Source organism: Macrobrachium nipponense, chromosome 21 (genome assembly GCF_015104395.2).
Source record: "Macrobrachium nipponense isolate FS-2020 chromosome 21, ASM1510439v2, whole genome shotgun sequence".
NCBI lineage: Eukaryota > Metazoa > Arthropoda > Malacostraca > Decapoda > Palaemonidae > Macrobrachium > Macrobrachium nipponense.
In genome coordinates, this window is record NC_087212.1 from 74112391 (window position 1) to 74128364 (window position 15974).

The 15974-nt window shown below is 41.3% G+C and overlaps 1 protein-coding gene across 1 annotated transcript in view; it reads left to right on the plus strand.

Annotated features, from left to right (window-relative positions):
* The window catches only part of LOC135198173 (phosphoribosylformylglycinamidine synthase-like), a 210516-nt gene that overhangs the window by 156672 nt on the left and 37870 nt on the right, over positions 1-15974 (plus strand). The window contains 2 exon segments of the mRNA XM_064225692.1: positions 10216-10383; positions 15276-15422. Of these exon segments, the coding sequence (XP_064081762.1) occupies positions 10216-10383; positions 15276-15422 (315 nt within the window).

Sequence of the window (15974 nt, forward strand, 5' to 3'; positions counted from 1 at the left end):
CGGATTATAGCCTATTCAGGCGAAGCAGGGTGGGGGGTTATTATGCCCAAATTTTTTCCGAGCTCCGGCACGCAACGGAGTTGTTCTGTCCTTTAGCCTGTAAGTGATGTTCTTTAAGATACTCATTTGTCTTCCACTTACAGACCACCAACTGTGAGCATCCGGGATGCGCCGCCACACTTCAGGACCCATGTGGACACGAAGTTTGCCGGTCCCTATGCTCCATGCGCGACTCGCACGGGGACATCCAGGTCTGGTACCATGAGACGTGTACCATATGTTACGATCTGGTGAGCCAGCTTTTAGAAGGGGTAAGTATTCATCTCCGGTAGCTGCTCCGCTTCTGTCTTAGTGCTTAAGTTTTCATCATTTCACTTTAACTTAAGGCATCTAAGTTTAAGTTATACTTTAAGTTTTAGTTTTAAGTGATTCTTAAATCTAATCTACGCCCTCTCTTCCAGGCGCCGGCAGTAGGGATACCGCACTGGCAACCCTGCGGGCCTGGGTCGGCGGTTTTTGGGAAGAACGCCGCCAAGGGTATGCCCTACATCTTAGAGAAGCGGTTGGCGCTGTTAATCTTCCCCGGAGGCAAGGCGACAGGATACGTCGACCCAGTAGAGGCGGCCCCGACTATCGCCTTCATCCAACAACAGCTGGCTGCCTCATTAACTGACCAAGACCAGGATATCTCCACGGATGTCGCGACTTTAGATATTAATGTGGAACCTATGGTAGGTGTAGACGACCTGTTGGTCGAGGTAGGTATAGTGGACACCAAGGGTCACCCTTGGGCGTAACTGTTTCTCTACTCCTGCAACCTCTCCATCCTTCCAAGGCTTTACAGGTGATGAATTGTATACTCCTCCTGACGCTTCGGTTAGACCTAAGGTCAAGGGTCAAAGGCAGTGAAATCCTTGTCTAAGACGTCGTCGTCGTCTAAGAAGACGGCTTCGGCGTCATCCTCCTCGCGTAAGTCTCCGGCTGGTAATCCCGGAGCAGACAGGTCTAAAGCTTCTAGCTCCGGCTCTAAGTCCTCGAGGAGTAAATCCTCCAGAGAGAGATCTCGCCCTCCGGCAGAGTCACCAGTTCCGCTACCCTTGGTTCCGATTCAGAGCCACCCTCCACCTCCGCAGCAGCTCCGGCCTTGGACTCCAATGCTGGCCTGTTGCAACAGGTGGGCGACCTGGTTGGGTCCCTAAAGAGTAGCATGGAACAAATGATCTCTCGTTTGTCGGATAGGATTACTTCCCAGGACTCCATTATAGCCGGGACTGAGTGAAAGAAGCCCCTCTTAGCCTCTCCTCCCACTTTCCAATACGAGTGGAAACTCAGCTTCCTCCGTATGACTCGCTACCTCCGTTCTCGATGAACAATCCATGGAGAGTAGCGTCATATGCCCCCTTCCAGGACGGTCTCATTTCAATACCGGAATTTGGAACTCGAAGGATAGAGGACTTCGAGTTCTACCCGGAAAGACCTCCAGCCTCCGTTCATAGGCTACGCAATAAAGCTTACAGCTTCAGGCCATGGTTCGGGCGGGATGATAGGGTACCAAAGGAGACAGTCCTCTATTCACGAGACCAGGCTCAGAGAGAATGGCTCAGGTGTTTAGAGGACATGGATTGTTTCTAATACCAAGATACAACCTTTTAAGAGTCCCTTTACCATTTTCACAATGGATGAGAGTACCCCGCTCCCGTTCCTGACAAAGATCGCGAGGTCTACCATCCCAGCGGCCCAGAAGGGGGAACCCATGCCTCAATTGAAGGAAGCAGATCCCACATCTCCGTTGCTCCCCTCAGCCGGAGAATTGTGGGAAGCCTTGCCGAACACCTTCTCAGCTGGCAAACTCAAACCTGACTGTGCTATGGAGCAGTTTGGTGAAAAGCTACCCAGGCTCCCAGATAGCCTTATTCAGGCTGAATTTGACGCGAAATCGCGATTAGCCAGGTCAATTAACTCTATGGCTATGTCGAGGTAGCAACCATAGCCTATGGCTCAGAACCGCTTTTTAAACTCATGACCAAAGCCCTGACTCAAACGGTACAGTCGGATATGTTTGAGTTTGCCACTGCTAGAACGAATTGTAGGAAGCATGTCTACAAGAGGCAACCATTCGACATGAACCGAATAGGTTACTCTCGTCTAGCATCTGGGGAGCAGATCTCTTCCCAGAAGCTATGGTGAAGGAAGTCCAGTCAGAGGCTATGAGGCTGAACCAGAGCCTTAAGGACCGTTGGGGCCTTACGGCTAAGAGGAGGCAAGACCTAACACCTAAAGGTAAGAGACAGAGGAAACCTAGGCGTTTCCATCCTTACCAGAAAAAAGCAGCCAACGCTTTCCTCAGCAAGTTCCAGCGGTGCCCTTAGTGCAAACAGCCCAACCTTCCACTTCTAAGGCTCAATCACAACCAATTTATGTGATATCCCCTCAGCCTCAGCCTCCACTCTTCGCCATCTCTCCAGCTTACAATCAAGCCTTCGAGAGTCAAGCTTCACAGAAGTATGACCGCTCGGGTAAGGGAGGCAGAGGTAAGCGTTCCTTCGTGGGAGAGGTCGGGAGGCCCTTTAAGGGAAAGCACTTCAGAGGAGGTCGAGGCGGTTACCAGAACCAATGAAGAACTTCAGGTAGGAGGGAGGCTGTTTCACTTTCGCCACCGGTGGAACTTCAGCGAATGGGCTCAGAGCATAGTGTCAAAAGGCCTGGGTTGGAGCTGGTTGACGAACCCACCTCCATCCAGACCTTTCCGTCAACTTCCTTCCAAGGAATTGATAGAGTACGCAGAGGACCTCCTTCAGAAAGGAGCTATAGCAAGAGTCAAGAGATTAAAATTTCAAGGTCGCTTGTTCAGCGTGCCAAAGAAAAGGCTCACAGAAGGGTAATCTTAGACTTGTCCCGCTTAAACTTAGCCATCCGCTGCGACAAGTTCAAGATGCTCACGATCTCGCAGGTGCGGACCTTACTTCCCCGTGGGGCCGTCACCACCTCTATCGATCTTACAGACGCCTACTATCATATCCCTATTGCAAGACACTTCCGTCCATATCTGGGTTTCAAGATAGGAGACCAGACATTCTCCTTCAAGGTAGTTCCCTTCGGACTCAACGTGGCACCCAGGGTGTTCACGAAACTAGCGGAAGTGGTAGTGCAACAACTCAGGTCACAAGGGGATTATGTAGTAGCGTATCTCGACGATTGGTTGATCTGGGCTTCAACAGTCGAGGAATGCAACAGAGCTACACTGAAAGTGATTCAGTTCCTGGAATATCTAGGCTTCAAGATAAACAGGACCAAGTCAAGACTCACTCCAGAGTCAAACTTTCAGTGGCTGGGCATTCAATGGAATCTATCCTCCCATACTCTGTCGATTCCATCAACCAAAAGGAAAGAAATAGCGAAGTCAGTCAAGCATTTTCTAAGTCACAAACTGGCGTCAAGGAGAGCTCAGGAGAGGATCCTGGGTTCTCTCCAGTTTGCATCAGTGACGAACGTCTTAATGAAAGCCAAACTGAAAGACCTAACCAGAATCTGGCGCTCACGAGCAAATGTCAGGTCCAGGGACAAACTATCCTCAGTCCCTCTGATTCTAAAGAATCGACTTCGGCCGTGGCGAAAGTCAAGAATTTGTCAGTGTCAGTACCCCTTCAGTTCCCTCCACCAGGGATCACCATCCACACAGACGCGTCCTTAAGCGGTTGGGAGGGTATTCCCAGGTCAAAAAGGTTCAAGGAACTTGGTCACCTCAGTTCAGTCAGTTCCATATAAACGTACTGGAGGCAATGGCAGTGTTCTTGACTCTAAAAAGGTTACGCCCACCAAAGTACTCCCACATAAAGCTAGTTCTGGACAGCGCAGTGGTAGTACATTGTATAAACAGGGGAGGCTCCAAGTCACGTCATCTAAATCATGTCATGGTAGCCATCTTCTCCCTGGCAGACAAGTTCAGTTGGCATCTCTCCTCCACTCACATAGCTGGAGTGAGAAACGTCATAGCAGACGCGTTATCCCGATCAGTGCCCTAGAGTCGGAATGGTCACTGGACAACAGTTCGTTCCAATGGATCCTTCAAAGAGTTCCAGGGCTACAAGTGGATCTCTTCGCATCTCAAGCGATCACAACTGCCGTGTTATGTAGCCCCCAACCTGGACCCTCTGGCCTATGCCACGGACGCCCTGGCTCTAGACTGGAACAACTGGAAGAAGATTTATGTCTTTCCTCCAGTGAATCTTCTCATGTAAAGTTTTTAAAACAAACAAACTCAGAACATTCAAGGGTCAAAGTGGCTCTAGTAGCCCCAGACTGGCCGAAGAGCAATTGGTATCCCCTAATTCTGGAGCTGGGCCTTCGGTCCTCTTATTCGGATCCCCAATCCCAGGCTCTCCCAGTCAGTACAAACGTAAAGACTGTGTTCGCTTCCTCAGGGATTCTCAAAACCCTAACTTTATGGACTTCATGAAGTTTGCGGCAAAAAGAGATGCGAATATTGACCCTCAGAATATTCTCTTCTTGGAATCCGATAAAGGGATTCAACTTTGAGACAGTATGATGCTGCTGTCAAAAGTTAGCAATCTTCCTGAGAGAATCAGATATTAGAATCATGACAGTTAATTCAGCTATATCCTTTTTCAGATCCTTATTTGAAAAAGGTTTAGCAGCTAGCACGATTACGACAAACAAGTCAGCCTTGAAAAAGATATTTCAATTTGGGTTCAACATAGACTTGACGGATTCCTACTTCTCGTCTATTCCTAAGGCATGTGCTAGACTTAGACCTTCTGTAAGGCCTACGTCAGTTTCATGGTTCTTAAACGATGTTCTAAAACTGGCTTCAGAAACCGATAATGACACATGCTCGTTTATAATGCTCTTAAGAAAAACCCTATTTTTATTAAGCTTAGCTTCAGGAGCAAGAATTTCAGAACTGTCGGCTTTATCCAGAGATCCGGACCATATTCAATTCCTTCCCACAGGGGAGGTCCTACTTTCTCCGGAACGTAGCTTTTAGCAAAGAATGAAGATCCTTTGATGAGGTGGGAACCTTGGAAGGTACTACCCCTTCCACAAGATGTATCTCTTTGCCCAGTTACAACCTTACGAGCCTTTCTGTCCAGGACCTCCTCATCTTCATCGGGTCCCCTCTAGGAGGAGGGAAAAAGGTGGAACTTTATCCATTAAAGGCATCAGGCAACAATCCTGTACTTTATTAAGCAAGCCAATCCTGACTCTTTCCCGAAAGCACATGATGTCAGGGCAGTAGCCACCTCAATTAATTATTTCCAACACATGAACTTCGATGAGTTGAAAAGTATACCGGATGGAAATCGCCGACAGTGTTCAAACGTCATTACCTTAAGTCCTTGGAAGCTCTGAAATTTTCAGCAGTAGCAGCGGGTAACATAGTTTCCCCTGACTCTAGTTAATTTGTAGTAGAAGATTCAGTCCTCCTTTCTACCTGCCTCACCCAACAGTTCGTATTTCCTGCCGTGTTCATTACATTCACCTTGTGTCTTAGCTGCTTTTATGATGATGTAGTGGGTGCCCCCCCCTTATTTTTTTGCTAGGGACACTCACAGATGATTATAGATATTGATCTCATGGATGTTACCCCCTTATTTTTATGCTAGGGGATACATCTTATTTATAATGGTTACGGGTTTGTATATTAAGTCATATACATTCCTTATATATTATCATTGTTGATTAATTTGTTCATTTGATTATCTTAATTGCTATTATATTTTGATACATGCCTTTACACAGTTACCATTTTGTTACATGTAAACCATTTTACCTCTGTACATATGTAAATTACCTTATGATAAGAAACATGATTAGAATTAAGTGTAATTTAAGCATATTTCTAATTTTGTATCACTGTGTATTTGTATCTTTTTAGCAATTATATTCTTTTTTATATTATTTTCTCTTTTATTTGAGACCTATTCTGATTTATTTTATTACTTTTGTTTACAATCTTGTGCTATTTCTCTGGTACGATTTCGCGCAGCGACACGAGCTGAGCCCAGAAAAAGGGATTTGACGTAAGGAAAAATCTATTTCTGGGCGATTGGCTCGTGTCGCCAGCGAAATCCCACCCTACCCATCCCTTCGCCCAAGATTGTCTGCTAACTTCAGGATGGCCACTAGAGGCGCAGCAGTCGGCAGCATGGGATGGAGTAGTAGTAGTACGAGCTGCTCACTCTGTGGGTCGGCTCTCCTCTTGGAGGGTTTTTGTAGTGGGAGATTTCTATTGGCATTTGGCTCGTGGTAGTGGTCTCACTCGCCTAGTGTTCATACCGACACCCTTTTGGAGGGTGAGCGACGTCATTTTATTAATACTGGAGCCTTTTTCTTTTTCTTTTCCTTTATTTTATTTATTCTCTGGGTAATGTGTTAGTACATTTACCCTAGAAATAATAGATTAAAGGATATTTCGCTGGCGACACGAGCCAATCGCCCAGAAATAGATTTTTCCTTACGTCAAAATCCCTTTGTTAGGACCTCAGGTTCGTTAGCTATGAAAAATACAATTTTTGTTTGTCATTTTAAATACAGAAAACAATGAGAACTATATATAAATGGCCAATGAAATGGATGAATAAACATTTAACATTACTCATACCTTTATAGAAAACTCTTGTTAACGTATGGAAGATGGAGAGGAAGGAAGAGGGAGGGAGACAGGTTATTGTCTGCAAGGGGAATCCCACTCCAGAAGGACTTCAGGTATCAAGGGCCTATCTGGGGTTACTTCTCATCTTCCTTTTTTACTGGCATTATTTGGGTTTACTTCCCCTCTTTGTTCTTTACCGGCATTAGGACAAGCTTGAGAGTCACTGGACCCCTATCGCACAACTTAACTGTCCAGAGACATTTGTTTCTGGCATCTATTTAGAATTTGCCTAAAGAGAAACACGGCATTGTCATTAAACATGTTGGAGACACAGATTACAACATCTTTGTTGGAATGATAATTCTCACAAAATCTTTAATGTCACTCCACTTTGCAAACATGTCCTTAATTACTGAAGTAGGCACAATATGTATGCCTGTTTACTTTCTGAATTTTTCAAACCAGCCTCTTCTGGCCTTAAATTCACTAACAGCAACACTAGTAGGCATTTTCTTACTGACATTGGCATGTAACATCCTCCAAGGCTTTGCTACGAGTTCTTTCTTAAATTCTATGGTGTTTTTCAATTTCTTTTTTTACAGGAGGGTTGGCATTTGGCTGCAAGATTATTGCTTTTTCCTCAGACTAGAAATACTGCTTCTATTAACTCTTCATGCACTAGGAGACTTCTTCAAAAGAAATATTTTCAAAGAAAGTTAATGATGTACTCACCTTTTGGATGTTAGCAACTTAGGAAAGGAGTGAGGGTCTGCCATTTTAATGAGGGCATCTAAAATAATTCTTAGCCCATGTAAAAAGAGTGGTTTATTTGTGTTTTGGTGAAGAAAAAGATGACCATCTTGGATGTTTGCCATGGCATGTAGGTAAACTGTCAGTGCTTGAACCAGGCTTACTGGATTCTCTCATTTGGAGAGGAGATTTTCCTTTTAAAATGTCCTCATTCTTGGCAGTCCAGTTTGCTAAACTGAGTTCCTCATGCCAAAGCTGTCAAGAAGACTACCTTTTGGAGCAGTAAGTTGTAGTTGTATTGGGCCCACTGAACTGAGGGGATGAGAGAAGTCAACTACCTTATTAAGTTCCAAAACTATAAAGCAAGGGCTACATCAGTGCTGCCTTGTATGCTATGATTGTTGTAAGAGCAAGGCACTTGACCTCAAAGATATATATTAAAATGTAAAACTCTTTCACCAGATTTCTACTGGGTTCTCAGGGTGGAGGTAATCTAATTACATTTTCCATACGGACTGGTATGTTATATAGATGAAGTCTGTAGTTTTTGCACTAGGTTTCTAGCAACGTTAGGTAAATAATCTGGTATCCAGCAATGTTAGTTAAATAATCTAAATGGTAAACTAGATTTTAAAAATCTACACATGAAGGTACGGCTCAGAAAGGAGGATGTGCAGACCACTTTCCCTTCTCCTGTCAGTGATAGAACAGCAGCTGGTAAAGGAACCAATGACAACCCCTGACAATGCCAGTTATATTGGGCTCTACCGCTTCCCTTGCCTTTAATAAGTAGTCCAGGGGTTGATTTTCCTTTTCCCTTGTAGGAGCATGTTTGTTCACTTTGGAAGGAGTGCTTCTGCAATTATTGTTCTTTCTTTTGTTGTTATAGGGATCCTTCAGTAGTTACCAAGCTTTCTTAGTCTTAGGAAGAGAAAACTCTTGGGCCTACTATTTTCCAGATTTCCTCTTTTCCAAAAGGGCATTAATTGTGCAATTTTGTTGTCGGACTTGTTCAGTGAGTTGTGCTACAACAGATTCTTCAGAAAAAGAAAGAATGTACTAGGGCGGCTACATTGGGTGCAAAATGTTGGAGCCCTCCAATGCTCCCTTTCAAGCCTTAATGCAACATTCATAGGGTCTGCATCTTTCAAGCCTTAATGCAATACCCATAGGGCCTGCATAAGTGTTTTGCTCTGGAAGCTCTTTAATAGCTACTTCCAGCATACTAATAGTAGTAGTCATAATATTGAGGAGGTGGAGCCTAGCATAAAAATCAGACTTGGTTGTCCAGTCTGAGGCTATCTTATAGGGATCCTTATATGCCAGGTAGCCACATTCAATGGGATTTTTCCTCTCAACAGGAAGAACAAGTGATGGCCATTCCTTTATAGATATATCAGATACTGCTAGAATGGCAGAGACAAATGGCTTTATTTCTGCCATTAACTCTCGTTTCCCAGCCACAAAAAAATTCTGAAATTCTGTCTTCACATGACTAATTGTTTCAACAGTCAGGGACAAAAGGTTTGTGCCTCCTGAGGGAGGGTATTGGTAATCTAAAGTTTTTTTGTGCTACATTCATCATTAAACTGGAGAAGAGTTGCTTCTATGGCTTTCATTGCTATATTAATAGGTAGGATAACGGTCCTTCAGTGGTTTCTCAATTGCTATTGAAGGAGGGGTCAAGCACCATTCAGTAATGTATAGGGAAAGGCCACTCTGTCCCAAAATTTTACATTGTCAACTTCAGTCATAGTTTTCCCTTCATTAATGAAGTATTTTCCATCTGAAGAAAGGATGCACACTGAAGTGTCACAGCAAGGGTAATCAGCATCATTCTCAGGGGTGGATATTGGTGCCTGTACTACATTCTAATTTTAGGTTTTATAACCTAGCCTGGTAGTATTGTTGTTACCAGTTAGAACTCTAGGATTGGTAGGCTCTCTCTCAATACCCATTCTGATTTTTCAGCTGATTCAACTTGTTTTTGGGCTTGGGTTTTTTATTACCCTGTTCCCATGACTAAATTTTTTGGTGGGAGAACTAATTCATGCCTGGGCAGACTGTGCAGCCTCTATTCAGTAGTTTGAAGGATGAGAAATTATTACATATCACATCCAATTCAATATCCAGGACGTTCCTGAATTCCTCTTGGATTTGTGATGCTTAGTAGCAATGACAAGGCTAATTGGAGGGGTTGCTGTGGTAGTGTTTAACACTCGCCCCAGTTTTATACCGACACCTTTTATATAGGTGAGCGAGTCAGAGGCTTCTGACATGTCCAATTTAGCAGTTCTCTGGTATTATAGCAATATTTTACTAGAAATAGTGCTAAAGAAGACACATTTCACTGGGCGACACGGCTGCTGAGCCCAGAAATAGATTTTTCCTACGTCTAAATCCCTTTTATGCTGTTTATGATTTCCTCCCAGAATTCTGAAAGTATACAGCAAGTGGAATTTCCCTATTGGAGAAGCCTACATGAGACAGAGCCAAGGTAGTCGTACCACTGTCTGGCAAGACAGAAATACCAGATCAATCACTGTATCTGCTTGAAGGGTCTGACATTTCAAACACTTTTACCCATAGGTGTTGATTTCTTCTCTTTCAGAGATGCCCACATTATTTATAATTTATAAAGAAAAATTTATCATAAAGATATTTTCAGTATAACAGAACATATTTTCTTGGATAGAGGAATGCTCTGTCATTGTGTGTACCAAAATACAGTAAATGTATTATGCACTGTACTTCACACTAGTAAGTGTCATTTCTTAAGGTATGTATACAGTTGTGTATCAAGATGAAAAACACTTTACTAGAGCATAATTGGTGAAAACTCTTCTTGACAGATGTGCTGGGTTCAGCTGTAGGGTGGGCAGCCAGTATCCAAGGTAGAACCAAATTCAAGACAGCTCTAGAGTCATGGAAAAACCGGCCAGATACTTTCTCACTTGGCGTATGTAATGGCTGTCAGCTGGTAGCTCTCTTAGGTTGGCTTAACCCAGTCAATCAGCAGAGTAAGTTATAATACTTTTATCAACATTTATTGTAGTTTAGAAGCATTTTACTGACCTCTGTGTGTGCATGTGTGTGTGTATGTGTGTGTGTCAGGGATATTCAATTAACAATTTTTATGCATGTAAGGTAGATGAGGGATGGCACTGTACACTGCAATGTACACTTTATTACATAAAAATTTTCATGTAAAATTATGATTACCCTCCATTACATAACCAAATTAAACTAGAAATCACATTTTAACATGAGTAAAAATTTACATTAACACCCCTGTCCAAAACCTTCAATTATGAAAGGGCATAAGTTCACAGCTCCACTTAACCTGAACTCAATTACTATATTCATATATACCGTATATACTCGAGTAACGTGCGATCTCGCATATCATGCGACCCCAAAATTTTCACCAATAAACAGTGGTTTTGTCATGTATCTCATGTATCATGCGAGTTCCTTTTCCGAGGTCAGTTCATAAGGTTGGTGGTTTAGCGTGCTAATGGCCGAGTCGTTCAGATGTGTGCTGCTGCTAGTGAAGTTACGGTAATTTTCTTACTAATCTCGAGAATTGAATAGAAGATCTCAAGATTAAAAAAGAATACCAAGATAATAAAATAATTGTAAAAATAACACGCCTTGGAGTCCTAAATCATTCTCTCTCTCTCTCTCAGAAATAAATACTGTAATTTGAGTCTTTCACCAACGGGTATCAGTAAATGTGTAGACATTGTGTGCGTGTTTAAAAAAGTGTAGTACACACACATTCCGATGTTTCGGTTTTTGGAATTTTTCAATTTCCGGAAATGTGCGGTTTTTGAATTTTTCAATTTCGGAAATATGAGGTCAGATGCATAATCAAACAAACATCACTACTGCAGAAAAAAAAATTTCCCTTTATGTTTTTCATTATTGTTATTTATTAATTACTGTTTATTTAAATAAATATTAATATAATACTGTTACATGAATGTGAGATAATTAAGATCACCTATAATAAAATAGTGGGACAATTAATATCATATGTTCACTAATAGCTATTATTTTCAAAACAAACATTCCGTAAAACACAAAAAATATATGTACATAACAATCAAAATATAATGTTTTGCAGTTCAACTTGTGAATTTCAACAATAAGTATGACTGTATAATATATTTCACCATATCGATCTTGCAGTTGAAGAGTCGTAAAATTTTGAGGATGGTCCGGGAAATGGATTTGTACTTTGTGATTACGTATCGCTACAACACCATGCGGTATTTTCATACCACTATATTAATGACGCATCGCTACGACACTGGTATTTTTCATACCACTATACATTAAAGTTGAAATGATCACAAAAAGAAAATTATCGAGTAATTTTTGCCGTCAGCAGTCAGAAAATCACGAACATGGTAACGTTCAAACCTAGTGTCATCCACGGCATATGTCTATAAATAGAACAGAAGCAGAGGGCAGTCATTGGATAACAGATCTCCATGGTTACCAATCAACCAATCAGGTGTTAGTTATACTACTCTGTGAATTTCTTAGAATGAACGTTTACACGTAACACACGGGAAGCTAACGATGATGTGTGTGCTTTACATACATTACGTAGTTTTTGTTTTTATTAGTGTATTTTACTGATTACATGATCCTCTCTCTCCTCTCTCTCTCGTCTCTCTCTCTCTCTCTCTCCTCTCTCATCTCTCTCAGTCTCTCTCTCTATAGCCTGCTCCTTTCTCTCTTTCTCTCTTCTCTCTCCTCTTCTCCTCTCTCTTCATTCCTCTCTCTCTCTCTCTCAGGAAAGATACCGTCAATTCAATTTATCAGTATCTTCCTGATAGACAGAGTAAATATTTAGGACTCCAAAGCTTGGCATATGTCAATTATTTTATTATCTTGGGATTTTTGGTTAATCTTGGGATTTTCCATGGTCAACTCTTGGGATTAGTAAGAAAAATGCGATTATTTGAGTAGCGCACACCCAAATGAATCGGGGTAAGCCTAGCACGCCAAACAATAGTATTTACAAAATGAGCGGAGCTCTCTGGCTGGGCTGTTTTGGTCCACCCACGTGTTTGATCGCATATCTGCCAATTTTATATAACAACAACAGTGCCAAATTTATAAACAACAACAGAGATAAAACCATTTCTCCCATTACAGATATCAAATATTATCTTTTCCGTTGCGCAGAATTCTAAATAAATTACGTAGGTTCACGATTGATAAAGTTTTTTTATGCAATAACAAGAAACGGAGTCAGATATTCTATAAACGGGGCATCTCATTTTGGTGCTGTTGCGAATATTTCAACCAGTTCCACGTGCGTTTAAATCCATACTGACTGTACAGTCTGGAGGCATTTCTTCCTTCTACACATATCTTGATTTCTTAATATCGTAGGTATAGAATAAATTGGTGAGCAAGGAAATATGAAATAAAGCATAACAGTAAGTTTGACGAGTGAGAAAATAAACAATCGTATACAGACAGACTCTCTCTCCCTCTCTCTCTCTCTCTCTCTCTCTCTCTCTCTCTCTCTCTCTCGCTCTCTCTCTACCCTCTCTTCTCTCTCTCTCTCTCTCCTCTCTCCTTCCTCTCTCTCTCTGAGAAAATAATAGATAGCAAACAATGACTGAATATTGCTTGAATGCGATATGGCAAAGTTTTGGCCTGACTGAAGAGTGGAGTGACTTTGACACCGACTTACAAGTTATTCCTGGTCATCTCACAGCCATAGATAGACATCAACTTCACAGCCGAGAAAGGGCAATCGTATACGAAATAAATAGGTATGGAAAATGCGAAATGCGGGCCTATGTTGTCCCATAAAAAAGTTCTCGCTCGGACAGCTGTAAGATTTAGGAGAGAGAGAGAGAGAGAGAGAGAGAGAGAGAGAGAGAGAGAGAGAGAGAGAGAGAGAGAGAGAGAGAGAGAGAGAGAGAGAGAGGCCGAATAGGAAGGAGATTAAAGTACCTGGGAAGGAAAAACCCTTATAATCTTATAAGTATAGCCTCGGGGTTTGTCTCAAGGACATTCAAAGGTCTGTCACACACGGGAGTTGTTGTTTTTGTAAAATTAGCATAAGGGCAGATCTTTAAAAGCCACGCCAGAGAGCTCGCCACGGTGACAAGACTATACCTTCCATATGAATTGACGATGTCCTATACGAAGATGCAGGAGATGAGGATGAAATGATCAAAGATCTGGAAGATGACGAATATGATGACTGCCTTGATGGCAAAGAATTCAGAGCAGTATTTGATGATACGGACACGGAGAGCGACTTTGGAGGATTTTAGTTTAATTTTATGCAATTTTTTTTTACTTTAATAAATTTTCACTTACCTGCGTATCCTAAAAGGAAAATAATAGTTCAAGTAACAAATGTTTCTTTTACTGAGTAAAACAAAAAGTAAAAAATCCTTCGGTGTTGTGCCTTAACTGATTTGGAAATTATAGATGGTTAGTCTAGAACAGTTAAACATGTATAAACCAAAATAATGCAAATGGCGCACGATCGCTCTTCTGTATTTTAAAATACAATAGTAATATGAGAATGCATACAATATTATTGGATATAGTGAAGTACAAGTAAAACATAACTTTTTAAAAGATCTGCTGTTTTCCTCGGTAGTAACTATCGCGATCTGCCGATTTGGGAAAGCATAGACGGTACGCTAATTTTATACCGCGTGTATGATGCGACCCCTTTAAAATTAGCTTCAAAATTAGGTTTCAAAAGTCGCATAATATGCGAGTATATACGGTAAATAAAAAAATCCACTAACATATGGATGATAACTTCAAATATCAGTTCAGCATGTCATGTCAATATAATTGCCAGTGATATATCCTTAACAGCAAAATATATCCTAATCCAGGCACCTCTAGTTAGTTACAACTTGCATTGGCACTACTGCAGCACACAGTACAGTGGTCCCCCCCCATATTTGCGGGGGATGCATACCAGACTCCCCTGTGAATAGTTAAAACCTGCGAATGTTTGGAACGTCTATAAAAACACTAAAAACAGCCTATTTTGTTAGTTAAAACTCAAGAAAAACCCACTAAAAATATTCATACTTGGTTTTTTAATAGTTTTATCACAAAGAGTGCATTTTATGATGAGATTGATAAAAAAAACCCAGGAATTTGTGGATATTTCTCATAGAAAAATACAGCGAATGTGCGAATTTTCCACGAATAATGTGGGGAAACTTTTCCGAGAGAAATCCGCGAATGTGTGAGTCCGCGAATCCAGAGAATGCGAATACGGGGGTTCCACTGTACACTTAACAGGGATCTCCTAGTCCACAAACAAGAGAAACGACTGACTACTTTGCCCTTTCTCTTACAATATGAATAATGATTTTACTGTATATACTTGAATATTCTATACTATATTTCAGTAAGCTTGTGTGATCTTGCATTTGACAGACATGATAATAAGTTTTTTAAATTTTAATCTACAATTAAATATCATTTGTCATTTTCAGCTTCTTCACATATTACATTATATGCATTCTGAAGTCCAGTGCAGGCAGTCCCCAGTTATCAGTGATCTCAGTTAATGGCAATCCAGTTTTATGGTGCCATAACAGGCCGAGTTTTGGTTATCAGCGCCATAAGGTGCTGATAATATTTATGGCAACATAACATCTCTAACAGAGGTGCCATTAACCAAAACCAACACCATAAGCACCATAAATCGCCAAGTTTTGGGTAATGATGGTTTTCGCTTAAGCACCCCGCCGAGAACAGGATCCCCGCCGATAACCAGGGACTGCCTGTACTATAATTTTCTCTTTAATATAAGATTGCTGTACATTATGGATGCTGAACCTAGTTACAGGATTCTTATTTTTTGATCTAACAAACTAATTGTGAATTGTCTTCACAGATGATGTAACATCAGTAAGATTAACTGATAATATCAGTGGACGATTCGAGTCAAGGTGGTCTCGAGTATGCATTGAATCTTCAAATTCCATCTTACTTGCTGGTATGGAGGGTGCTAAGATGGGAATATGGGTTGCTCATGGTGAAGGTAAGGATGTGCAAGTTTCTAGTAATTAAGATAATTTTTATGAATCTTTATTCTCTTTGACATGAAGGACTCCAAAGACTTCAGTTTCTATATATGAAGGTATTAGTGCCTGTGGCCTTTGAAAGATGATGTACAGTACATTTTGAAAGATCCTAAGCCTGAAAGAGTTAGGTTCAGATTTGAAGGATTATCTGAAAACTAGGCTTATATTCCAGGAAACAGTGGATCTTTTTGGAAGTGACAGTTTAACATGATTTAATACTTTGTGCTTTTTTCTTATCAACCATTCCATTAGCTATCTTCCCATCTGGTTCTTTAACATCTTGAACATTTTAGTGCTCCAAATTTCATGTTTCATCTAAGAACAAATTCTCTAAGCCATCTCTACATGGTGCAAAATTTTGACTGAACTGATGAGCAAGTGTATCTAAACTTATTTTGATGTTGAATTACCAGAAGATAGTACTGAATCTGTAAATACAGTCTGGCACCATTCAACAAAAGGCTTTAGCATGAGCAAAGCACTCTTAACACCCAAAGTTATAGTTGTTG